Source organism: Physeter macrocephalus, chromosome 11, assembly GCF_002837175.3.
Source record: "Physeter macrocephalus isolate SW-GA chromosome 11, ASM283717v5, whole genome shotgun sequence".
NCBI classification, from domain to species: Eukaryota; Metazoa; Chordata; class Mammalia; order Artiodactyla; family Physeteridae; genus Physeter; species Physeter macrocephalus.
The window spans coordinates 95,989,185-96,015,934 of NC_041224.1; the positions used below are offsets into that span (position 1 = coordinate 95,989,185).

Sequence of the window (26,750 nt, forward strand, 5' to 3'; positions counted from 1 at the left end):
CTTTTGTCCCCAGGGAGCTCCTGTTGAAAGTCTAGCAGGCTTCTCTTTCAGCAGAGAGCTACTGACAAAAGGAAACACATCACATCAGAGGAGTAACACAAGAGTGGGCATGGCTGGGGGCCCTGGGATCCAGATAACCCTCATCCTGCAAGTCAGCTTCCTCAGCTCTCAGGAATGCTGAGTACCACCTGCAAGCTGACCACAGCAATAGTCACATGGCCGGCTGCCCTGTCCCTCTCCACTGCTCAAGGGCCATTTGTTCTTTAGAAAGAATCCCTTCCGGGCTTCCCTGGTGGCGCAGTGGTTGAGAGTCTGCCTGCCGATGCAGGGGACGCGGGTTCGTGCCCCGGTCCGGGAAGATCCCACATGCCGCAGAGCGGCTGGGCCCGTGAGCCATGGCCGCTGAGCAAAAAAAAAAAAAAAAAAAAATAAAAAAAAAAAAAAAAAAAAAAAAAAAAAAAAAAAAAAAAAAAAAAAAAAAAAAAAAAAAAAAAAAGAAAGAATCCCTTCCACTTCCGCTGGCCTGGGAAATGGAGGAATGGGATGGAGGAAATTAGCCCTAGGAAGGGGTGAAGGGTAGGGGAGGAAGTTGCCAGTATTTGTCCAATCGTGACTCAAAGATCAGTCAGATCTGTAAAAGAGAATTTGTAGCAAGACTTGGGCTAGTGACCGACTCTCTTCTGAGATCTAAAGTCTCTTACTTCGCCTTCACCACGGCCAAAAAAAGAGTCCTGCATTAGCAGATGTATACTAAAAGCCCTGGTAATGCTTCTAGATGAAGTGATATCCAATAAGAGACTTGAGCCGAAGTCTAATTGGTGGTCGGGTGAGTTAAATATATGCAGGGATTGTCCCCAGCAGGATTTAAGCTGGCCACAGCCCCCATAACACTGCTAGTGTTTACTTTCAGAACAACTACTGATCAGTTTCCAAAACAGCTGTACCCCATTTGATAGAACTTGGGCTGCAGCAGCCACATCCCTGGAACTTCTTTCCTGCTGTATTTTTATATTGCTTTGTGGTTGCTCAAAGCTCTTCCCACAGTTCCCCTTACATGCCCTTCCCTCTCCCAATCCCCCTCTCTAAACACATTCATACACCCACCTTCACCCGCAGAAGCCCTGTAATAATACTAGCTCCTCAGTGGAAAGAAAAAGGAAAACAATTTCAGGCTTACCTTTAAATTCCTGATTTTTGCCACTTTGCCATCAACTTCCACAATAATTCTTCCCCCTTCTTTGGTCTCCCTAGAAACAAAACACAACCCATATGAGAAGAAATATTACTTCTTTAAGTTAATCAAGAAAAGAGGCACTTCCTTGGTGGCACAGTGGTTAAGAATCCACCTGCCAATGCAGGGGACATGGGTTTGAGCCCTGGTCTGGGAAGATCCCACATGCCGCGGAGCAACTAAGCCCATGGGCCACATCTAAGACCCCACATGCCGCGGAGCAACTAAGCCCATGGGCCACATCTACTGAGCCTGTGTGCCACAACTACTGAAGCCCGTGCGCCTAGAGCCCATGCTCTGCAACAAGAGAAGCCACCGCAATGAGAAGCCTGTGCACCACGACGAAGAGTAGCCCCCGCTCGCCGCAACTAGAGAAAGCCCACACACAGAAACGAAGACCCAATGCAGCCAAAAATAAATAAATAAATAAATTTATTTAAAAAAAAAAAAGAAAGAAAAGAGCAGCTGAGAACAGCGCTATTGGGACAAAGAGTTTCCCTACTGCTGTCTCCATAACTGGGGTGTCCGTCTCCATAAATGTCTATCAGCATCATATCAAGCAGTCCCCTAGTTGGCATGCTTCCCTGGATTATTAGAATTTGGCTTGGGAACAGTGAAGAGTCACCGCTGTTGGGCACCCTCTATGTGCCAGGCACTGTATTAAGTAGAGTATGTACTATACTTCATCTTATGCAATCCTCTTAACACACCCTCCTGACACAGCTTCCTAACACATCTTCATTTTTTCAGAATGAAGACTAAGGCTGAGAGGAATTATGTAACTTGTCCAAGGTCACACAGCTAGCAGTGGCAGAGCTGAAATTTCAACCCAGATCTGTCTAACCACAAAGCCATATGACTTAGAAATCAGGCTTGGAAACCATGGAGAATATCCTCCGCTCAGCACACAGCATGGCATCACTTCTCATTTTCTCTGATATTCTGAGCACAGAAAATAACGAAAAAGGTTTTGGAGTCCTCTCTGTTGAGACCTGAGAACATGCTTCCCAAATCCTTTCCTTATGTCTTCCTAAATCAGAATGAGAGCCAAGATCCTTAAGAATCTTCCTAAACTGCAGTTCTGTAGTAACACTGCTAACAACTATCCAACCCCTAAATTCACTTTAAGGGGCTTAATCCATATGATCCATATACCTTAAGGTCAAAATGAATGGAATACACTCCATTCTAGATATGAAATACTTTTTCACAACATAAAGAACTTTGGCTAAAGTGCTTAAGGTCAGAATGTTAATAGATGAGAGTTAACTCATCGGCACTTTTTCTACTACAAAGAAAGTTATCAATTAAATTACTGCTGGCCTGAGACCTGAAAGTTGAGCAAATATTCAGTCTCATTTTTATCTTTCCTCAGGGTTTCCAGGATATGACCTTGAGGATTTGGGGGCTGGGGGATGGCAAGGGGTGCACAGTGAGACAGGGGTCTTTACATTTATTTTTTTTAAACCTGTCAGTGTGTTTGGGATAAAGCCCTGGATAAAAAATTTCTCTCTCCCAGGTGATGACCTTTCTGTTACTTAAATTTCCTCAAGGCCCTGATGCTCTTTCTTTCACATTTCATACAAGACAGTACTTAAGGCAGCAGGGATATTCTTTGTCCCCCAGGATCATAAAACTACACCTCCTGCCCCCAGCCCTCAGCTCTCCTAAAGAAAATCTTTCATCTTTGGTGTTAAGATAATTTTTTTTCCTTTCTGCATTTAAAAGTAGGTTTTATTCTCCCTCCGCCCACTATAAAATACACAGGTTATAGTAAATTTGGACAATAAAGAAAATAAGGGGGAAAATATGCAATAAGGTTTGTAAATCTATTTAATTTTTTAAAGTAAGCCCTTTTTTGAGGATTTATCTAGGACTTTTTAGCATAAAGCAGCCAAAAGAAAAAAGAGTCTTGAACTTGACCTCTTGACAGAAAGATATGACACTAAAGGTGGGTGAGATGCTGCCCCTCCCCTGCCTGGACCACTGCCATTGGTAATCTAGTAGTTCCAAAATATTCTAAAACAAAATGAGGACAAATTAAAGTTGAGCAGAAGAGAAAGAAAGGGCACCAACCTCAGCTGGGCAGCGGACTGCACAGAGCTCATAGGAAGTCTACTGATGTCTCTGGGTCCTGAATTCTACCAACACGCATACATTCGTTAGGGTTAAAGATTTTGCACAGGAATAAATCCTCAGTTACACGTTTACTCCTAGGACAGTGTTTCTCAAAGTGTGGTCCACAGGTTACCTTCATCAGAATTATGGGAGAAGGTGGGGCTAGTTAATTGGAACTCCTGTTAACAACTTGCATTATAACAAGCTTCCCAGGTGGACTGTATGTCTCCTATAATTTGAGAATCACTGCCCTAGAGGAGAAAATAACCAAGCCATTTCCACTGATCTGTTCATTTGTAAAACTTTAAAAAAAAAAAAAAAGACAGCTAAGAAGAGGGAGGAATAAAAGCAGCTGTTAAAAATTATATAGCTAAAAAAAAAAAAATTATATATCTAGCTCTTTACTGGGCACTTAAAATGAGCCAGTCTCTGTTCTAAGTATTTTTAATATACCCTTTCATTTGATCTTCACAAAAAACCCCATTAAAGTAGTTACACTATTTCACAGATTTAAAAAGAAGAGCACAGAAAGGGAATATAGTGCATGAAAAGTAACTTTTGCCAGGGCAGTGGCTAGTGTTCCAGAGCCTACAGTATTGGCAGAAGAAAACATGTTCTCTCAATGATGGATGATTTGGGACAAACAAGGGGCAGCATCTTATAATGAGACATGGATTTTCTGATTATGGGAAACAACTGTGAGGTAGAAGGGAGGGCACCAAAGCCATTTCCCATATTATCATTTTACTGATGGTCTATTCTAGTCCTACTGAGCAAAGAAAGAAGTCCAACTTTTCTGTTATCTCAGGAAGGAGCGGCTTGGTCTGGTGAAAGGAATCTCGGCTCTTACCTACTTTTAGATCTTAAACAAGACCATATTCTCATCTGGAAAAATTAAAAATGGAAGCTTGACCTCTAAGATTTCTTTCCAAGTACCACATAAGATCCAATGACTTTGTTAACTGAGTCTGTGCCTCCCAAATAGTTCCAATATGTGCCTTCAGGTCCCAAACCACATTCTGCCAGCTTTATCTCCTACCACTCATCTCCCTCCACACACCCTCTCCTCAAACAATTGAAACTTTTCTGTTTCCTAACAGCCTAAGTCCTTCGCTCTCAGTGTTCTCACACAGAGTGCTCTTTACACCGTCTCCACCTGTCAGCAGACTCTAGCAGCTCTTTTAAAAGCGTTTGGGTTCAAGCACCAACCCTTCTGTGAAGCCTTCCCTGACTTTCCAAACCTATGAGTGGAAAATCAGTAAGAAGGTAAAGAAATTATGCGGCTGGACCCTGGATGCCTCAACAGCTGAGAAGTGCGGGATCAGATTCACGTATGAGGAAATGGGCACTGACTACGTTGAGGGAAGGGGTTAAAACGACTTCCCCTTCCCAGTTCTGCTGTCGAGCACCGAATGAAACCACCATCTCTCTGAGCCTTCGTTTCCCTCTCATACCTTACAATCTGCTTTCCTCCACATCTTCACAGAGAAACCCTTGTGCACTCAGGCACGCACACAATTCTGCCCCATCCCTCACAGGTACTCCAGAGCCACCAAGGAGAGACAGGAGACCGCCCGATCCCTCTCCCCCGCGGAGAGATACTTTCCCAGCCCTTCTCGGTGTACCCAGGGAGAAAGGCCCACACCATGCATCAAGAAAGAGAAAAACAAATACCGTATGCTAACACATATATATGGGAAACAATAAAAAAAAAGGTTCTGAAGAACCTAGGGGCAGGACAGGAATAAAGACGTAGAGAATGGACTTGACGCGGGGAAGGGGAAGCTGGGACGAAGTGAGAGAGTGGCATGGACATATATACACTACCAAATGTAAAATAGCTAGTGGGAAGCAGCCGCATGGCACAGGGAGATCAGCTCGGTGCTTTGTGAGCACCTAGAGGTGTGGGATAGGGAGAGTGGGAGGAAGGTGCAAGAGAGAGGGGATATGGGGATATATGTACATATATAGTTGATTCACTGTTATAAAGCAGAAACTGACACACCATTGTAAAGTAATTATACTCCAATAAAGATGTTAAAAAAAAAAAAAAAAAACTTGAGCCGCGGCCCCTCAAAACTCCTGCTGGCAGGACTCCAGGGACACAGGGTAGGCCACCGTGAGGCCAACCACTAACCGCTACCCGCCAGGGCACTAATCGAAAACCCAACCCGAGCGAGGCTTTGTCCCGCCAATCTTTTACAGTTTCCGGACGCAGGACCCTTGGGCCACTTTGTGTCTGATTTCTCCGCGCCAGAATCACTGGACGCAGACGGGACGACCTCGCCCTCCTCTCAGCTCATTTGACGCCTCAGGCGCCCCCTCCCGCCCAGACTCACCTCTTGCTGAGGGGCCGGACTCTCACAGCCACCCGCACGTTGGCCATCCCTTGGGCCAAGTCTCAAATCCCGCAGGTCGGCCCAGCTGCAGCATCCCCAACGCCAGCCCCAAGCCAAGCCCCAACCCAGCCCAGCCCAGCCCAGCCCCAGCGCCGCCTGCCCCACGCGCCTCACGGGACAACCCCGCCCATATGCGGGCGGATGCCCGGCCGCGGCGGTGCCTGCCGAACCTCAGCCAATCCTGAGCTCGGTGGCCCGGAGGACGCCCGGGCCGCCCCGCCTCGCTCCTCCCACGCGCCTCTCGGGACGGCCCAGCCCACGAGGGCGCAGGCTGCCCGACCAGGGCGGTGCCTGCGGAGCCTGGACCAATCCTGTCGGGGGCGGGAGGGCGCAGATCCTGGCTGGTTGGGGCTGGCTACCGCCTACTGGGAGCTAGCTTTTGTTCTCCCGCCGTGTGACAGTGGTATAAAGTCGAGTAAATCCGTTAAGTTTAGTTAGTTTACAGACAGACTACAAAGACAGTTTACAAAGTAATTTGCTAAATACTTTTATTCGCTGCGTTCGCCAGAGCTGTCAATTCTGTGGTTAAATTTTAGGAGCAGAAATGAAATGGGGAACACCGATGTTTTTGCAGTTCCCTGCAAAGGGCATCGCCTTTCTTTGAAGAGGCACGGGAGTTGAAGGAGTTTAGAGTGCTCGCTGGCGAGCTTCTCTTGATCGGGCTGGAAGCTCATAGCCACCCTGACAGAGTTCGTGATCGTGGCGGGAAGACTATTGGACCGAACTGGTTCATTAATTCATCCAAGAAATAGCTACTTGGGGTGTGCTCAGAGCAGAGGGCCGGAAGAAATAGCTCGTGTGTTTACAACACACCCGACAGGAATCTGGGTTCATTGTGAGAAGGGGCAAAAAGCTTGTGGCCTTCCTATGAGCAAATACCCAACACGTGTTCCCCTGCACCTCCACGTGGCTGCTGGGCAGGACCGGTGCGACAGGGCTCAGTATTGGAAGGAAAGCTACTGTATTTAGTGGGGGAGTTTGCCACTTAGAGCCTGTCCGGTCCACGCGTGGGTGGGCCATGAGTAGTCTTACAGACATAAAGGCTTTGAACCTCTCTTTTCATGGAAAAAAAAAAATATTCCAACTATATGCCATTCTGGAAAAGGCAAAACTATGGAGACAATAAAAAGATCAATGGTTGCCAGGAGTTTGGGGGGAGAGGAGAGATGAATACACAGAGAACAGAAGTTTTTATAAGCGGTGAAAATACTTTGTATGACATTATAATGATTTTATGTCACCATACATTTGTCCAAACCTGTAGAACGTGCAACACTATTCATTTCATTAAAGTGAACCCTAAGATGAACTGGGGACTTTAGTGATTATGAAGTGTCAGTGAAATTCATCCTTGGTTTAAAAAAAAAAAAGAACACTCAGGGTAGACGTTTTTGGCAAAACTTGTTTCACTTTTATATATGTATATATATTATATATGTGTGTGTGTTTGTTGGATTGTGATGTAAAATGTACCTTTCAGATCAAAAAAGTTTGCAGGCCACTGTAGTTATACTGGCAAATAAAAGCACAAATTAATCTAAAAAAAAAAAAAAATAGCTACTGAGTACCTACCAAGACTCAAGGGCTGTTCTAAGGCCCTGAGGATACAGTCCCAGCCTTCATGGAAATTAGAATCCACAGGGAAGGGAAGAGAGAATAAATACATGAATATATAATATGTCAAAATGTGCTAAATGCAATTTTTTGGAAAAAGAACAGTGAGGAGATTCAGTAATGATCTCTGTGTGTATGTAGGGGGAAAGGTGCTACTTTGTATAGGATCTTCAGGAAAGGCATCATTGATAAGGTGACATGACTAGGTTTGAATGAACTGTGGGGCGGGGAGTGACTTGCAGGTATTCATTTATGTATTTAACAAGTATTTCCTAAGTAATCACCTATTATGACCAGGGACATAGCAGTGAAGAAAACAGGCAAACCTCTGACCTCATGCAGCTTGGTGAGAGAAACTTATAATAAGTAAGACAAATTAAGTAAAATGTATATCAGATTAGCTAAGGAGTGAAAATAAAGCAGGAAAGGGGATGGGAAGTGAGTAAAGGAGAGTGTTGAAACGGTAGATAATATGCCCAGGGAAGACCTCCTTGAGAATGTGACACTTGAGAAAAATCTGAAGGTTGTAAAAGAGTCATGCTGTTATGTAAAAGGGCAATTTCAGACACAGGGAACAGGCCAGTGTAAAGGCCCTGAACTTGGAGAAAGCCTGGAATGTTAGAGGAACAACAGGAAAGCCAGTGGAGGTAGCATGGAATGACAGGGTGGAGGGAGTCATAGAGGTAGCATGGGACCATGGTAAAGCCTTTGGATTTTATTCTAGGTGAGCTGGAAAGCCACTGGAAAGTGTTAAGGAGAAAAGTAAAATCATATGATGTACATATTTTAAATGATTACTCTGGCCACTGTTCTGAGATTATTCTGAGGAGTGGGGAAGGATGGAAGCCCAAGAGGGATCAGTCAGGAGGCTATTTTAGTATCCCAGGGGCAGTAATAGAGTCACGGTGAGCCTTTGATTTGTGTGTCAGGCATGTTCCAATAGTAGTTTACCTATCCAGTCTCCTCTCTCATCTATTTGAAAGGACCCACCCCTAGAGTATTGGGACAGCTGGTTTACAATTCAAATTTGCCTGGAACCCTAGACTTCTGAATGGCTTCTCTACCCACTGTGCTTTGCAGTGGAAAGAATGGCTGTATTAGGGAAAACAGTATGAAAGTTCCTCAAAAAATTAAAAATAGAGCTACCTATGATCCAGCAATCTCACTTCTGGGTATATATTCAAAGGAAATGAAATCACTATCCCAAAAATATATCTGCATCCCCATGTTCACTGCAGCATTATTTACGATTAGCCAAGATGTGGAAACAAACAACCTAAGTGTCCATCGAAGGATGAATGGAAAATTTGATATATATACATACATCTCAAATTGTATATATATATATATATATATATATACACATACAGTGGAATATTACTCATCCTTTAAAAAAAGAAGGAAATCCTGCTATGATAACATAGATGGGCATTATGCTAAGTTAAATAATTCAGACAGAAATATCCTGTATGATCTCACTTGTATAAGTATCTAAAAAAGACAAACTCATAGAAACAGAAAGTAGATTTGTGGTTGCCAGGGCTGGGGTTGGGGAAAATGAGGAGATGTTGGTCAAAGGGTACAAACTTCCAGATGTAAGATAAATAAGTTCTGGGTATCTAATGTGCAGCAGGGTGACAATAGTTTACAATGCTGTATTGTACACTCGAAAATTGCCAAGAGAATAAATCTTAAATGTTCTCACCACCACTACCATCACGAAAAAAATGGTAATTATGTGAGGTGAAGGATATAGTAACCAATATTAATGTTTCACAATATATACGTGTATGAAATAATCATGTATAATTTAAACTTCCACCATGTTATATGTTAATTATATCTCAGTAAAGCCGGGGGGTGGATGGAAAGTATTGCTGCATTAATATATTTCTATCTTGGGAATTCCCTGGAGGTCCAGTGATTAGGACTCCGTGCTTTCACCCTGGTCAGGGAACTAAGATCCTGCAAGCCACGTGGTGCAGCCAAATATATATATATTTCTATATTCAGGTTGGAGAAGTCAGCATAACAATATTCTGTATTTTTAGTTATATCACTCGTAAGTATTTCAATATGTGTCTTTGAAAGATGAGGACTACCTTTTTAACATTACCATAATACCATTATCACAACCAAAGACATTAGTTTCTTAACACCATCAAATACTCAGCATTCAAATTTCTCTGATTTTCTCATAAGTTTTTTTAACAGTCTCTTTGTTTGAATCAGGATCCAAATACAGTTTGATTGATATGTCTTTTAATCTTTTGTTCAGTAGCTTCCTTGCCCCCTCCACCCCCCCCCCCCCCCCCCCCCCCCCCCCCCCCCCCCGTTCTTTTTTTTTTTGTTTGAATCAGGATCCAAATACAGTTTGATTGATATGTCTTTTAATCTTTTGTTCAGTAGCTTCCTTGCCCCCTCCACCCCCCCACCCCCCCACCCCCGCCCCCGCTGGCATTTATTTGTTTAAGAAACCAGGCAGTTTTCCGGTAAATTTCCCACAGACTAGTTCTGCAAATTAATCCCTATGGTGATATTTAAATGTTTTTCTGTCCTCTGTATTTTCTGTAACTTGGTAGTTCAATCTAGAGCCTTGATCAAATCAGTCGGCACCTATCTTTCTTTTTGTGTTATTTGCAGTCACTAATGAGCATCCTCTGAGTTAATTAGATCATCACTTCATTAGGAGCTTAAAGGTTCTGGACCCAATTTCCAACGTGGGGCTGGGAGGCGGTCCCCACAACACCAAGCAATTCTCTAACACCAGCTGGGTGTCCTACAATTCAATTCTGACACTATCTACTCAGAGATAGCATCAGATTCCACAGGTTGAGTTCAGTCCCACAAGATTGCTCTCCACTTCTGACATCAGTCGTAAGCCCATGGTTGTTACCTCTTCTTCTGACCCACCGGCTATAGACTAGAGATTCTGACTGTCTCTTCCCTGGGCACAATTAATTTGCTAGAGCAGACTTCAGATCCCAGTCAAAAATCCAGGTTGTTACTTGTATTCATACTTCTGACCTTACTGGCTATAAAATCAGAGGTTCCCACAACCCGCTTCTTGGGTTTGACTTGCTAGAGCAGCTCACAGAACTCAGGAAACCCATTTACTCACGAGATTACCAGCTTGCTACAGAGGCTATTAAAGGATATAAATCCACAGCTAGTTGAAGAAATACATAAGGCGAGGTCCTGAACAAAAGAGCTTCTGTCCTTGTGGAGTTTGGGGCCCTGCACATGACACATAGAAGTGTTCTGGTCCCCCAACCTGGAAGCTCTTTGAACACCATCCTTTTGGGGTTTTATGAAGGCTTCATTACATAGGCATGGATGATTAAATCATAGGCCATTGCTGATTGTTTAAACCTCCAGCCCCAGGAGGATTGTTTAATCCTCTAATTATATGGTAGCTTCTCCTGGCAACCAGGCCCCATCCCTCAGTGAGGTCAAAAAGTCACTCATTAACATAACAAGAGACACCTTTACCAGACTCATCATTTAGGAAATCCCAAGGGTTTTAGGAGCTCTGTGCCAAAAATGAGACAAAGACCAAATATATATTTCTTACTATAAATCACAATATCACAGGGTTGCAAAGTGATAAACTCCAATTTTATCCTTTTTCATTTATGTGTTGACATACTTATAAAGAGCAATTTTCTTCATCAATTGAGGGACAGGTAGCATAGTAAAGGCAGGACAAATGCTTGTTTCAATTACTAGTTTTCAAAATAAGTTGGTTCCCTAGCACTTTCCAAAGGTGGATAATGAGCTGTTGTTTTTTTTAATATTATTATAAACTCATGAATTTAAGCATATTTTGTTTGCTTCAGCCTACTGCAGTTACTATTCTTTCTTTCTTTTTTTTTTTTTTTTTTTAATTTGGCTGCACCGGGTCTTAGTTGCGGCATGCGGGCTCTAGTTCCCTAACCAGGGATCGAACCTGGACTCCCTGCATGGGAGCATGGAGTCTTAACCACTTGACCACCAGGGAAGTCCCTGCAGTTACTATTCTTGATAGCCAAAATCATCCCAACTTTGGCCAGTGGGAGCCTCAATGACTTTTGACTCAGCTCCAGTAATCTTTGCTAGCTTCCTTTATTTCTGACGTGATAAGAAGTTCCAGGTGCCTCTTGAACATGTTCCAAGTGTGCTATCAGTCTTTTCTTCAAGGATTACTGGTTCTTTTTAGGTCTCTATTTTATTTTTTTTAATTAAAAATATTTAAATTGAGGTATAATTGACATATAACATTATATTTGTTTATGTTAGGCCACAAAATAAGTCTTAATAAATTTAAGGGAACTGAAATCATATCAAGCATCTTTTCTGACCATAATGGTATCAAACTAGAGACCAATTACAAGAAGAAAACTGGAAAATTCACAAATATGTGGTGATTAAACAACATGCTACTGAATAACCAATGGGTCAAAGAAGAAATCAAAGGAAAATTTTTAAAATATGTGAGACAAACAAAAATAATAAACATAACAAAATTTATGAGATGCAGCAAAAACAGTTTTAAGAGGGAAGTTCATAAATGCCTACCTTAAGAAACAAGAAATATCTCAAATAAATGTCCTACATTTACACCTGAAGGACTAGAAAAGAAATTTCCAAAATTAGTAGAAGGAAGGAAATAACAAAGATCAGAGCAGAAATAAGTAAAATGGAAACTAAAAAGACAACAGAAAAAAAGTCAGTGAAACTAAGAGCTGGTTCTTTATAAAGATTTTTTTTTTTTTAATTAATTTATTTATTTATTTTTGGCTGTGTTGGGTCTTCGTTTCTGTGCATGGGCTTTCTCTAGTTGTGGCAAGCGGGGGCCACTCTTCATCGCGGTGCGCTGGCCTCTCACTGTCACGGCCTCTCTTGTTCCAGAGCACAGGCTCCAGACGCGCAGGCTCAGTAGTTGTGGCTCACAGGCCCAGTTGCTCCGCGGCATGTGGGATCTTCCCAGACCAGGGCTCGAACCCGTGTCCCCTGCATTGGCAGGCAGATTCTCAACCACTGCGCCACCAGGGAAGCCCCAAAAGTGGAGTTTTTAAATTAAAAATGAATAGACATTTTCCTTAAGAAAACATACAAGTGGCTGACAGGTACGTGACAGATGGCCAACAGGTACATGAGAAGATGCTCAACATCACCATCATCAGGGAAATACAAATCAAGGCCACAATGAGATTATCAGCTCACACCTGTTAGAATAGCTATTATAAAAAAAAAAAAAAGCAAGCTACAACAAGTGTCTGCAAGGATGTGAAGAAAAGGGAACCTTTGTGCACCATTGGTAGCACTGTAAATTGGTGCAACCACTATAGAAAACAGTATGGAGGTTCCTCAAAAATTAAAAATAGAACTACCATAGGATTCAGCAATTCTACTTCTGGGTATTTATCCAAAGAAAACAAAACCACTAACTCGAAAAGGTATATGCACCCCCATGTTCATTGCAGCATTATTTACAATAGCCAAGATATGGAAACAACCTAAGTGTCCATTGATGGATGAATGGATAAACAAGATATGTTACACACACACACACACACACACACACACACAGTGGAATATTACTCAGTAGTAAAAAAAAAATGAAATCTTGTCATTTGCAACAACATGGATGGACCTCAAGGGCATTATGCTAAGTGAAATAAAACAGAGAAAGACAAATACTCTATGATCTCACTTGTGTGTGAAATCTAAAACAAAAACAAAAACAAACAAAAAAATCAAGCTCAAAATTAAGAAAATAAATAAATAAAAATTTAAACTTAAAAAAAAGAAAGAAAAAAACCAAGCCCATAGATACAGAGAACAGATTGGTGGTTGCCAGAGGTGAGGGGTAGGGGGTGGGAGAAATGCGTGAAGGTGGTCAAAAGGTGCAAACTTCTAGTTAAAAAATAATCAAGTCGGGACTGCCCTGGTGGTCCAGTGGTAAAGAATCTGCCTTACAATGCAGGGGACGCAGGTTCAATCCCTGGTCAGGGAACTAAGATCCCACATGCTGCAGGGCAACTAAGCCCACACACCACAAGTACTGAGCTCATGCGCCTCAACTAGAGAGACCATGTGCCACAGAGCGCACGTGCTCTGGAGGCTGCGTGCCGCAACTAGAGAAGAGAAACCCACACGCCACAACTAGAGAGAAGCCCGGGCACTGAAACGAAAGATCCCACACTCCTCGACAAAGATCCCGCGTGCCTCAGCTAAGACCCAACGCAGCCAAAAATAAATAAAATACTATAAATAAATAAATATTTTTTAAAATAAATCATGGGGATGTACTGTACAGCATAATTTGGTTCCTTTTAGTATGAATTGCTTTTCAGAGACTATAATCTTGGTGCTTGTTGCTATTGTGTTTGTCATTGATTTAAGGCCTTTTTTCCATTTGGATAGTTTTATTTACTTACTTATTTATTTATTTATTTTTAAATTGAAGTACACTTGCTGTATACATACTTTTAATTCAAATTCAGGACCACAGAGTTTTTAGTCTCATTGAAATCTTACATCTATAAATACTGTCTCTCAATAGAGAACAGACTTGTGGTTGCCAAGGGGGAGGAGGGGAGGGAGAGGGATGGACTGGGAGTTTGGGGTTAGTAGATGCAAACTATTACATATAGAATGGACAAACAACAAGGTCCTACTCTATAGCACAGGAAACTATATCCAGTCTCCTGGGATAAACCATAATAGAAAAGAATATAAAATATTCCTTTCCATTATGTATATATAAAATAAATATGTGTATACCTGAGTCATTTTGCTGTACAGCAGAAATTAGTACAACACTGTAAATCAACTATACTTCAATAAAATCAAAAAGTTTCAAAAAAAGAGTATAAATACTGTCTTCCATAACATATACTGATACCCTAACTACATCAACATAATTAGTCATTTGCTTTATCCCATGGTATACTCACAGTCTCTGAATAATAATGATAATAATAATAATAATACCATCAATAAGAAGAGTACTGAAAACAGTTTATTTTTTTGGAGTTTTTTTGTTCATAGGGAATATCTCACTGACTGAATATTCAGTCAAATTTACTGAATTTTAAAGTCATTTGAAATAATTCCTCTCAGTTTGATTAGGCCACCAACTATATATATAGTCAAATGTTTCATTTTTCTATCAGTTAGGAATCCTTTAATTTTGTTTTATAATTATATATTTACCTGGTTCCAAAGTCAAATTTACAAAATGAGATCTTTTCAGAAGTTTAGCTTCTTACCCTGTTCCCTCTACCCTGTTGCCTCTCTCCCCCATAGGTAACCATGCTTTTTAGTTTTGTATATATATATATATATATATATATATATATATATATATATTTTTTTTATCTCCCCCCTTTCTTACATAAGAAGTAACATATCATACATACAATTCTGACTTTGTTTTTTTTGTTTGTTTTTTTGGTCGCACTGCGCAGCTTGCAGAATCTTAGTTCCCCAACCAAGGATTGAATCCAGGCCACAGCAGTGAAAGCGCCGAGTCCTAACCACTGACAGCCAGGGAATTCCTGATTCTGACTTTGTTTTATACTTTACAGTGGATCCTGTAGATCACTCCTTGTCAGTAAATATAGATATACCTCATTCCCTTTTACAACTGCATAGTGCTCTACAATGTGGATGTCCATAGTTTATCAGTCCCTTATTAACTGCAAATTTGGTTGTTTCCAGTCTTTTACTATCAGAAATATTCCTGGTATGAATAGCCATGTGCATACATATTTTCTTATTTTTGCCAGTATATCTTTGCAATAGTTCCTATAAATAGAATTGCTGAGTCCAAAAGGAAATGCTTATGCAATTAAGCTAAATATTCCCCAATTCTCCTCTGTAGGGGCCATATGACTGATCTTTGCATTCCCATCAGCAATGCTAAGCATGCCTGTATTTCCACAGCCTCATCAACAGAGTGTCTCGACAAACTTTTGAATTTATGCCAATCAGATAGGTGAGAAATGATAACTCAGAAGTTTTAATCTGAATTTCCTCTGTTGTAAGTGAATTTACACTGTTCTGTGATTTAACCAAGCTAGCTCTCCCTCTTGACTCCTTAAGAGTGACCTCACCATGACTTACATGGTAAAATTTCAGGGAATCCAGAAAGGTCTCTTTAACTAAGTTCCACCATATTTAACTCATATTTTTGGAACTTATTGCCTGAAGGAACAAAAGGAATAGCTTAGAAAGGGACTTACCAAAGCCATCTTTGTTTTGGTTATAACTAATAACAGCAATGACTTTCAATTATTGTATACTAGGAACTGATTGTATTTTATGCATTATCTCATTTAATTTTCCCAAGAATCCATGAAGTAGGTACTGTTATCATCTCATTTAGAGATGAGGAAAGTGAGACTGATATTAAATAAGTTAGAAAGAACATAGGGCTAGTAAATGGTGGAACTTGGATTCAAAACCAGGTATAATTCTAAAGCCTTTGCTATTACTCTCCATATTGCAGTAGCTAAAGACAAGCCCCATCTCTAAATCTCCTGAACTTGGGGGTGGAGATGGAGAGAGGAATATAAGATTAAGATGAGCTTGGGGAGATAAGGCAGTTCAGATTACTGATATCCTATTCCATGATTCCCACCTACCGTCAGGTATTCTACGGAAAGCCTTCCATCCAGCAAAGTTTTTCAAGTAAATCTTCATTGACCAAGGTAAATTTTTATGTCCCACAAAAGCTAAGACTCAGAAAAGAAAATGTTAAGTTACAAAAAATTTTATTAGCATCTACTGATCAAAAATAAGTATATGGGACTTCCCTGGTGGTCCAGTGGTAAAGAATCCGCCTTCCAAGGCAGGGGACACGGGTTCGATCCCTGGCCGGGGAACTAAGATCTCACATGCCACAGGGCAACTGAGCCTGCGTGCCACAACTACTGAGCCTGCACGCCTCAAATAGAGAGCCCGTGTGCCGCAAACTACAGAGCCCACGCGCCACAACTAGCGAAGAGAAAAAAACGCGCATCCCACAACTAGAGAGAGGCCTCAGCAAAGATCCCACGTGCCACAACTAAGACCTGACGCAGCCAAAAAAAAAAAAAAGTATATGTTGCCCTCTAGAGGTAAACTGATTTTTGATAAGGAAGCATATTCAGAGTTTGTGTAGGATCTCCCTGAAAATATCATCTCACCACAACCTTCAGAAAATGAGTGACTTTTCACTTTTACTAGCCTTCCACATTAAGAAAATAAAGTGATTCAAAGTCTCAAGTAAGATATTTGACTCCTATTTTTTACCCTAAATTCTGGTAGAGCAACATCAGAGGTCTATAGTCTCCCAGGAAAAGTTCATAAACTGCTAATGGGACTCCTACTCCTACCACATCCTAATGTAAATTTTTCCTACAAACATTTATGAGGTATTTCCAAAAGGAGAAGAGAAAATATAACTTGGAAATGGTGAAAAAGGAAAAAGAAAAGGCAAAATTAAAAGAACTCTAGAACGTGATCTGCTTATCTTGAACTATACTAATTTAAAGTAAACTCAATTACATGAGTAGATTCCCCAAATTGTAGAATAAATCTTACATAAATTCATTTTACATCTCAGGAAATTCCACAATACATTGATTAGTTTTATTAATATCTCAACTCTATATTTTGCATGTCAAGAAACCCTTTGAGTTTTCCTATTCCTCAGACTATTTTCCTAACTTTATGGAGGTTTGAGAGGATAACAGGGGTCAGGCTGGCAGAGTCACAGATCAGAGCAAGGAGTAAAATAAGAAAAATGCTGGAAAAACCAGGTAGCATCTCAATTCCTTCAGAATAGTCTTCATAAAGTGGCATCATTATTATGTTGGAAGTGAATTCACAAATCTCACACAACTTCTGGTGTTAAATAGAAAGACATTCAGAGTTATTTTTGTTTGTTTTTATTATCCACATATCTAGAAGCTGAGGAAAAAAACAAACTGATGCACACTTATTGACTCTAGCACAGACTAAATTAGCTTTTCTTTTTGTAATAGACCTCAGTCTCAACTTACCTCAAGCTTTTGTGAATCAGATAACCTGTATGCTTACACTTTAACTCTGTATGTTAAATAAAGAATCTGTCCTTTTAATCATATAGGATTCAGACAAGAGCCACAAAATTTTAGTTAAAAATCACAGGTTTATTTTTTTATTTTGAAAAAGACATAAAAGTCAAAAAAGCAAAAATAAAACCCAAAACAACCAGGTATATCAATAATTGTGACATGTGATGTAAAATATATATATATATATACACACATATATATGTATATATATACATACATATACTCATATATATGTATGACAATAAATGAAGAAGCTTAGTAAGATGTTTGAAACCAAGGCTGGGCTTGAACAAATTTCTAATGAAATACAACTAAAAGTTTTGCTTAAAGAGTCTAGGCAATGTTCAAGAAATTATGACCACTCTTCTATATCCCATTTGCAAAGGTCAGCAAAATAGGCTTCAAGACATGTTTTTTTAGCAGGGTAGTTTTGCGTAATGATCCTGTTTCCTTATGAACAACTAGTTAACTCATCCACTATGTTGAGGTCTTCTTTCCTTTAAGCGTGTGATGAATACAAGGATGAGTGAACTTCAGTGATACAGAGAATAGGACAGTATAAAAATATTGAAGCAGCCATTTAAAGCAGAAGAGGGGACTTCCCTGGTGGTCCAGTGGTAAAGAATCCACCTTCCAGTGCAGGGGACGCAGGTTTGATCTCTGGTTGGGGAACTAGGATCCCACAAGGCGCAGGGCAACTGAGCCTGTGCGCCACAACTATTGAGCCCTCATGCCTCAACTAGAGAGCCCGTGTGCCACAAACTCCAGAGCCCATGTGCTCTGGAGCCCGCATGCCATAACTAGACAGAGAAAACCCGCACGCCACAACTAGAGAGAAGCCCGCGGGCCGCAACAAAGAGCCTGGGCGTCACAACAAAGATCCCGCATGCCACAACTAAGACCTGACGCAGCCAAAAATAAAATAAATAAATAAAATAAAATTTAAAAAGAAAGAGAAAGAGAACCCCCAAGTCTGAAAATAAGCCAAGGGTAGTTGTACTACTGATATAAATGAAAGCATCCTGAGACTTAGTATACCACTCCCTTTTATATGCATAATAATCTCAGATAAAATATCTGAGCAATTTGTAAGGTAAAACCTCTATAAGTTTTATAATAATGTGCCTTTTTCTTTGCTTTGCTCTACTTTTCTTCTTTGCCTATTTCTAAGGCTGCCAGTGAACACCCTCTGGAATTGCTTATTGTGTCGGGTCCCCAAGAGCCCCCTCCCCACCTCCTGGGTTTGATGATATGCTTGGAGGAGTCATAGGACTCAGCATATGACTGTACTCATGGCTATGACTTACTACAGCAAAAGCATACAAAGCAAAAGAGCAAAGGGAAAGGTGTATGGGGCAAAGGCCGGGGGAAACCAGGCACAATCTTCCAGAGTCCCTGCCAGTGGAGTCCCACAGGATGTGCTTAATTCCCCCAGCAACTGAGTTGTGACATGTGTGAAATGTTGTCTACCATAAAAGCTTATTAAAGATGCAGTGCCAGGGTTATTATATTGTGGGCTAGTCACATAAGTACCTTCTGCCTAGCATATACCAAAATTCTAGACTCCCAGGAAGAAAGCTGGTGTTCAGCACCAACCACACTGTACAAATGCCTTAGTCACAGCGAGCAACTCTTATCAGTGAGGGTGGAAGGAACCCTAGAAATCTAAGTTCCCAGATGCTAGCCAAGGACCAACCTTACAAGCAGGCCTTTCAAAGGATAGCAGTCAGGTCTGCTATTTTGCTCTTTTTTGCATACTTAGTGACAATCTCACAGGAATAAGCAACATACTTTCAGATTCAAGACTCTTCTAACTCAGAAACAAGCATTTTTTTAAAAAACAACATAATAAAGTCTGCTGCCTAAGATATGGTTAATGCACTCACGTTAATTATCATAGTTATATTTGAGTTTTATTGAAAAGTGGAATGAAAATACATGAAAAACAAAGGAAAATTCAGTTTTGTCTTAATGAACTTAGAATCTTGGTATTTCAATATAAAGAGGGCTCTTTCAGTATTGCTAGTGGCAAAGTCTATAAATACCCATGTTATAATTGACTAGAAATGGACTTCACATGACTACATATAATTAAACAAAAATAAAAAGTTGATAATTACTTTGCATTAATAGTTTGAACATTAACTTTAGAAGTAAAAGGTTAAGGAGGCACTGTAACCTCATATTTACGAAGAAAATTTTCTTCAGCTAATATTCTGGGGATACAAGAGGAAATTTCCTTCTGTTGTTCTCGCCACTTGAGTATATTCTCTGCCAGTTCTGCTGTCTCAGCCACCAAAATATCCATCTCTGCTAAAGCTGTGCTCTATAACATTTGAAAGAAGGGGAAAACAGGAGAGAAATCATGTGTCATTAATAAAACGTTACTATATCATAAGTATGACACCAAAAGTTGACAACTGATCTTTTCCAGCCCCTTAATACAAAGGCTCCTTAAAATTGTGCTGTCCTACATGTTCTTTTTCTTTGTGAGTTCATCTCTCCTTTGTCTTCAATGATCACCTCAATGCAGATGACCCTCAATCTATATTGTCAAACCTAATCTTCTTCCTAAAATTTAGTGCTACATTTCAGTTTGCTGGAAATCTCCATCTAGATGCATATTCAATATCTCAAACTCGATTTAACCACAGTTCAACAAACCATGACTGAACATTTACTATCTCTGCAAGACATGTCAAAAAACAAACTCATTGGCTTCTTTAATCTCTTGATCCTACTTATCCTCAAGTCCCCAAGGCTAGAAACTTCATTCCTTGGATGTGTCCCTTGTCCAAATAGTAGCCACGTGCTAGAAATTTGACCTCCAAAATCTAAAAATCTACACAATCCTTTGTATTCCTATGCTTTAAATATTTTATCTGAATGACTATTTATTCTCCAAGTTCCTCTGTCTAGTCCTCTAACCCACAGCTCATCAAACTTTAATGTGCATAGGAATCACCTGAGGAACTTGTTAAAATGTAGATTCAGATTCTGAAGGTCTAAAGTGAATGAAGTCTGCAATTCTGCATTTCTAGCAAGCTTCCAGGTGATGTTGATGCTCTGCCCATACTGTGAGTGACAAGCCTCAGTCTACTTTATCCAATATTTTCTCCATGATTAAGGTACAGCCCTGCTCAAGTCAACCCTCTGTGCCCTTCTCTAAAAAACAAAAGAAAAAAACATCCAATGATTCCCCAGTACTCAGACAAAGTCTAAACTTCTTAGCCTGGTTTTCAAAATATTCCATAAACTAACCCCAAGTCAATCTCCCTCTCAATACCTTGAAGCATCAGCCAAAGTGGAGTACCACTCTTCCCTCAAACTACCTGTGCTCTCTAATTTTCATGGCTTTCCTCACATTGCTGCTTTCGGCTGAACTACTCTTTCTGATGCACATCCAGTTTTCACTGATTCTTCAAGATGGAGCTTGCTACTAACTCCTATTTAAAACTTTATTCAAGTATTCCTACTTCCTATCCTATTCCCAATCTCCCTAAAGTGAAAGTAATCACCCCATTCTCTGTGCTTAAAAGATAGCATCTTCTTTATAATTCTCTGCTGCACTCCTTGTGCAAATACAATACTATAAAGTAGAGAGTATCTTATACTTTCTCTCACCAAACCTTGAGAATTTGAGGGCAGGGATTGGTCATATCTGTTTATCTCTCATGATACCTATAGCATAGTCCCTTGCACAATGAAGATAACACATATTTATTAAATATTGGAATAAAACAATGTAAAATGACTTCTAAATAAAGAAAAGGCATCTTGATTAAAAAAAAGTAATTTGCTCATAATATTAGCCAACAAAAAAAGTTAAACAAGGAGATCACACATTTGAGATTCTAGTATAAAAGAACTAAAGATAGCTAAAAGCAATGTGAAAGGAGTTGATGAGGCACTTAAATGCTATTGGTAATACTCACCATTTTCTTTAGATTTTCATCTAAATGAGGGATATTTCTAATTATTTCAAGATAATTTTCTAATCTCTCAATGAAAGTTACTGCCAACTCCAGCAAATGCACCATGTATCTGAAGGAGGGAGAAAAAAAGTGAACTCTTTTTTTTTTTAGTTCAGGTATTTTGTGTTCTCTTTTTTCCCTTTAATTAGGACTTTTAATATGAAATTAAGAGAATTACAATCCACCCAATGAGCCATTAATAACCTTTCTGCATTCATGGAAATATCAGTGATAAAAAAGGTTCTTCTCTTTCACTTTAAACAGGAATTAACTTTTCATCCAAACACAAAAGAAAGAGACAACACTAATCATATCTGTAACCCAATATGATGTTAGACAAACATCAACGTTAATAATTTTCTCATATAAGTAAAAAATTGGGACTTCGGCACAGTGGTTAAGAATCCGCCTGGCAGTGCAGGGGACACGGGTTCGATCCCTGGTCCGGGAAGATCCCACACGCCACAGAGCAACAAAGCCCGTGGGCCACAAACTACTGAGCCTGCGTGCCACAACTACTGAAGCCTGCGCGCCTAGAGCCCGTGCTCTGCAACAAGAGAAGCCACCGCAATGAGAAGCCCACGCACCACAACGAAGGGTAGCCCCTGCTTGCTGCAACTTGAGAAAGGCTGTGCACAGCAACGAAGACCCAAGGCAGCCAAAAATAAAATTTTAAAAAACTTTAAAAAATAAATTTTTAAAAAAAGAGTGAAGAACTTAAAAAAAAAATTTCTCTAGGTAAAACCTCATTCCATTTCAATCTACTCATTCTTGGTGAAGGGTGAAGACAATAAGGATAAATGTACTTCACTGAAATAGCCTACACATGAAACTACTTTGAATCTTTGTATTTGCAAAATGCCTTAAAACTATTATTCAGTTCTTCTGATATATATAATGTATAATATACACATTAATGATATTTAACTACACTGAATAGATACTGAATATATCCACAAGAATGGGATTTGTATATTTATTATTTTACTGCAAGATAAAAGATCTGACACTTAGAGGAAATATTGATTTGCTCAGGGTCAGTTAGTGAGGCACTGGTGGAGAAAGTTAGCAATCAGATCCCCAGATGACTGCTTTTTAATTTTATTGTTATTTATTATTAATAATAACCTATACCTTCAATTTGATACTTTCCATACTCCTATGAGAAAGAGAGCAATAGAAAGCATCCCCATTCTATGGATTGGGAAACTAAGGCAAAAACTTAAATCATTTGCCCAAGGTTTTGAGGCATATAAACAGCAGAGGTGAGATCAGAACTGCTATTTTTCTTCTTTTAGTTGACATTGTTTTCATCTGTCCCTGCTTAAACTCCCCCAACAGAATTTTTATATAGAGGCAACATTAATGCAACAATAAATTTACATCACAGAAAGCTGTCTATACATGATAAAAATGATTTTTATCCACCTTACTATATGTTATGGATCTAATTTCTTTCATTAAAGTCATTATTTATAATTCCTAAGACACAATGGGCAAAAGGAATGTCTTTCTCTTCACCATTGCTACAATTCTTTAAAAGTAAAGGATGTTCTTTCTGGTTTAATGTATCAGCATTAATAATAATGTTAATAGATACGATCACTCATATACTGTTTAATGAATTATGCTATGAAATAACTACTAGTCTAAACAAAAACTACCCTCAGGGAACATGTGTGACTGTTAACGTCTACTTTTTAGTCTAACCTGTGATAAACAGCTTCAATAGGCAAGTTTTCTTGGCACATGGGTTTCAACAGTCTTTGCCTGAGGGATCGCTTTTCTTTTAGCACCGCTTCCAAATGATTATTCATACTTTGCAGAGTATGACACTTCTGAGCTACACAAACCAGAAACAGTAATTATAATTAGCAACAGGACAAGTTTTGAAGTCACTAATACTATCAATGGTCAAAAATTAATCCCACCATTTCTCTCCTAAATATCTCCCCTTTGCTGTCTTTAATACCAATACGTTTCATTTTCAACTATTTTCTCTTACTTTTCCTACTGACAACCCAATCTAGTGCTAAATTCCTTGTGTTTCCCAATTCTACTCCTAGTTCAGTTTTTATAGCCAGAGCCATATTCTTCACATAAAGTGTCTGTCTCTAATATTCTATATTAGAGCATTAAAAAACAAACATTTGTCTTATAAGCTACTTTTATTTCAATATATTCCCCAGAATTCACTTAATGGCTGTTAGTTGTCTCTTCTTTTAAATTTTTATTTAGAAAAAATTTCAAACTTAAAAGTTTCAAGAATAGCTCATTGATTAAACTCTCATATACATTTCACCTAGACTCACCAACTAACATTTGGCTACGTTTTCTTTTTTTCCCCTTCTTCTCTACATGCCCATACATATATATTTTTGCTAACCAATTTGAGAGTAAGTTGCAGATGTCATGACCTTTTACTCCTAAAACTGCAGCATGTATTTCCCAAAATAGGAACATTCTCTTATATAACTATACTACAAGTATGAAATTCAGATAATTTAACATTAGTACAATACTACCAATATTTAATACAGCCTATATTTCAACATCACCAAATATCCCAATGTCATTTATATCAAAAATTTTTTTTCTAATCAAATATTCAATCCATGACTACACTGTGCTTTAGCTGTCATGTCTCTTTAGGATCCTTTCATCTGGAAAGATCTTCAGCCTTTGTCTTTTAAGCTCTACTGACTTTGTTACCTTTGGGGCAATACCTGGAAAAATTATCATAATTTTATAGCCTAGTGCTTATTTAAAGTAATCTAAGAAAAAGTTGAAATTTCAATGATTACTCATTTAACTAAACCACTTACCCAAAAAGGAAGGATGGACAACCTCTGCTGCATCTTTTTCTAGTTTTAGGAGTTCAATTTCCAGGTTTTTCTACATTAGAAACAAAAAACACTTAGCTCATGCAGAAAGTAGCCTGAAGTAAAGGCTTTGATAAAAATGGACAGTCTTTAACTCAGGAATATTTAAGGGGACCAGGAGGATGATTTGTTATGACAGCCCAGGGATTTACTGAATTTTTTCATTTTGGTGTTCAAGTCCTGTTGCTGCTACTGCTACTACTCCTAACTACTACTAACTACTACTATGACCATTACTACTATTATTAACTATTGCAAAGAAAAGCCTATAGGACTATGTGCTAGATACTGTTCTGCGTGCAAGAGGACTACTGTTGGAGCCAGTTAAGATTTTTTTCCATACTAGAGGTAGAAAGTAAAAACTCCAACGTAATTTACCTGGTAGATTTCAGCTTGAATATCTGTGATCTGCTGTAGTCTGGAGAAGTTCACAAAGCAAGAAGTTGATTTCTTAGATATATTTAACATCTCCTATTGGTAAGTGAACAGAGAAAGCAGCAATATGTCAGAGTTTATGTGTGTGCTGGAATAGCATGCCCACGTGTCTAAAATATGAGGATATATTATGTGCAATGCTGCCCCTGAAAAATGAAATACAGAGTAGGACAGTGCAATGTATATTTTCTGTTTCTTAAAACCTCCACCATCACAAATCTTTTGCCCAAATATTAATATTTTAAAAATAAGAAAAACAAAGAAGAAAATCACTTTGTACTATTTCTTAAGGCATCATGCACAATAGCCTGGCATTGCTGATAGCTTACCAAAAAATTATAAAGTTGAAATTGTTGGAGAATCACTTCTACACAAATGACCTAGCCTCTCAGACCTTCCTGGGGCTAAAATTAAACACTTCCTGGGCTATGGAATCATTCACCTGATTCATTAAATGACCTCTATTGGTTACAAGTCATTCATACTGTCTCTTTCCGCATTCTCCCTCTCTTAGATAAAGGAATGTTTTGTCCAGGCATAATTATTCCTTGAAAAAGCCTACCCCCCACCTCCTTTTTATCCCTTCATTCTATATTATACTGCTTTCTTAAATTGCAGGTTATCTCAGAATAAGATTATCTTGTTCATCCCTTGGCTTCATCCATAATTTTTTCTATCCTCTTTTTCTTTTCTAGAATGTTAGCACAGGAAGGAACTTCAGATATCATATAGGCCAGGGATTGGGAAGCTACGGCCTATGAACTAAATGCACCCATTGCCTGTTTTTGTATAGCTTAAGGGCTAAGAATGGTTTTTATATTTCTTAATTGTTGGAGAAAAAAATCAAAAGAAAAACATTCTGTGACACATGAAAATTATGTGAAATTCAAATTTCAGGGTCCAGAAATAAAGTTTTATTGAAACTCAACGCCACTCATTCATTACTCACTATCTCATGTTGTTTTCATACTACAACAGCCTAGTTGCGACCTTACGGACCTAAAAGCCTCAAATACTTATTCTCTGGCCCTTCATAGCAAACGTCTGCTGACTGATGATAATCAATTTTATAACATTTATTGAGTTAGGCAATAGAAGATTCAAAGATGAATGAAACAAGCTCTCTGCCCTTAACAAGCTCACGATGGATGCGAAGGAAAAGGTATTCCAGACAGAAAGAACTAAACATTATAAATGCTCAGTAACTGGGACTCCCCTGGTGGTCCAGTGGGTAAGACTTCGTGCTCCCAATGCAGGGGGACTGGGTTTGATCCCTGGTCAAGGAACTAGATCCTGCATGCATGCCACAACTAAGAGTTTGCATGCCTCAACTAAAGATCCCGTGCGATCCCGTGCGCTGCAACTAAGACCCAGGGGAGCCTAAATAAATAAATATTTAAAAAAAAAGAACAAAGCTGAAACAAACAATACTTTCTATAAGAGTTGCATCATATCACATCACAATTTTAAGCATCACTCAATTTTTAATTCACATGGGAGGATGTGCACTTAAGGGATGGACTGTTTAAAAGGATCATATAATACATCATTTTGAAAGAATCAATGATAAATCCTTGTAATAAAAATAGGTTTTTTATATGTAAAGTTTGCTTAAAGTAAAATCATGCTACAAATCTTCAAAGTTTCCTCACTGGGCCTAGCTGTGCAGTAAGATTATAAGAAGGTCTTTTTAAAAAACATTTATTTACTTATTTATGGCTGCATTGGGTCTTTGTTGCTGTGTGCGGGCTTTCTCTAGTTGCGGCGGGCAGGGGCTACTCTTCGTTGGGGTGTGCGGGCTTCTCACTGCTCTGGCTTCTCTTGTTGTGGAGCATGGGCTCTAGGTGCACGGGCTTCAGTAGTTGTGGCCACTGGGCTCAGTAGTTGTGGCTCACGGGCTTAGTTGTTCCGTGGCATGTGGGATCTTCCCGGACCAAGGCTCGAACCCGTGTCCCCTGCATTGGCAGGCGGATTCTGAACCACTGCACCACCAGGGAAGTCCCTATAAG

The 26,750-nt window shown here is 39.5% G+C and overlaps 2 protein-coding genes and 1 non-coding gene across 4 annotated transcripts in view; 1 reads left to right on the forward strand and 2 right to left on the reverse strand.

The window, feature by feature from the left end:
• The window catches only part of STARD9 (StAR related lipid transfer domain containing 9), a 127,377-nt gene extending 121,597 nt beyond the window's left edge, over nt 1-5,780 (reverse strand). The window contains exons 1-2 of the mRNA XM_055088285.1: nt 5,689-5,780; nt 1,178-1,247 (exon numbers count right to left, since the gene is read on the reverse strand). Coding sequence (XP_054944260.1) covers nt 1,178-1,247; nt 5,689-5,735 — 117 coding nt within the window. The 5' untranslated portion in view covers nt 5,736-5,780. The remainder of the gene's footprint in view (nt 1-1,177; nt 1,248-5,688) is intronic.
• Nucleotides 5,781-6,506: 726 nt separating this feature from the next.
• Nucleotides 6,507-6,636, forward strand: LOC112063493 (small nucleolar RNA SNORA11). Its single transcript, XR_002891004.1, has one exon. It is a non-coding gene; the product is annotated as a small nucleolar RNA SNORA11 (small nucleolar RNA).
• Nucleotides 6,637-17,632: 10,996 nt separating this feature from the next.
• The window catches only part of HAUS2 (HAUS augmin like complex subunit 2), an 11,200-nt gene continuing 2,082 nt past the window's right edge, over nt 17,633-26,750 (reverse strand). The window contains exons 2-6 of one of the 2 annotated variants that reach the window (XM_007104865.4): nt 24,685-24,777; nt 24,250-24,319; nt 23,135-23,267; nt 21,386-21,494; nt 17,635-19,776 (exon numbers count right to left, since the gene is read on the reverse strand). In XM_007104865.4, coding sequence (XP_007104927.2) covers nt 19,612-19,776; nt 21,386-21,494; nt 23,135-23,267; nt 24,250-24,319; nt 24,685-24,777 — 570 coding nt within the window. In that variant the 3' untranslated portion in view covers nt 17,635-19,611. Of the gene's footprint in view, nt 19,777-21,385; nt 21,495-23,134; nt 23,268-24,249; nt 24,320-24,684; nt 24,778-26,750 lie in introns of both variants that reach the window. The other variant, XM_024115732.3, reaches the window with a different exon arrangement.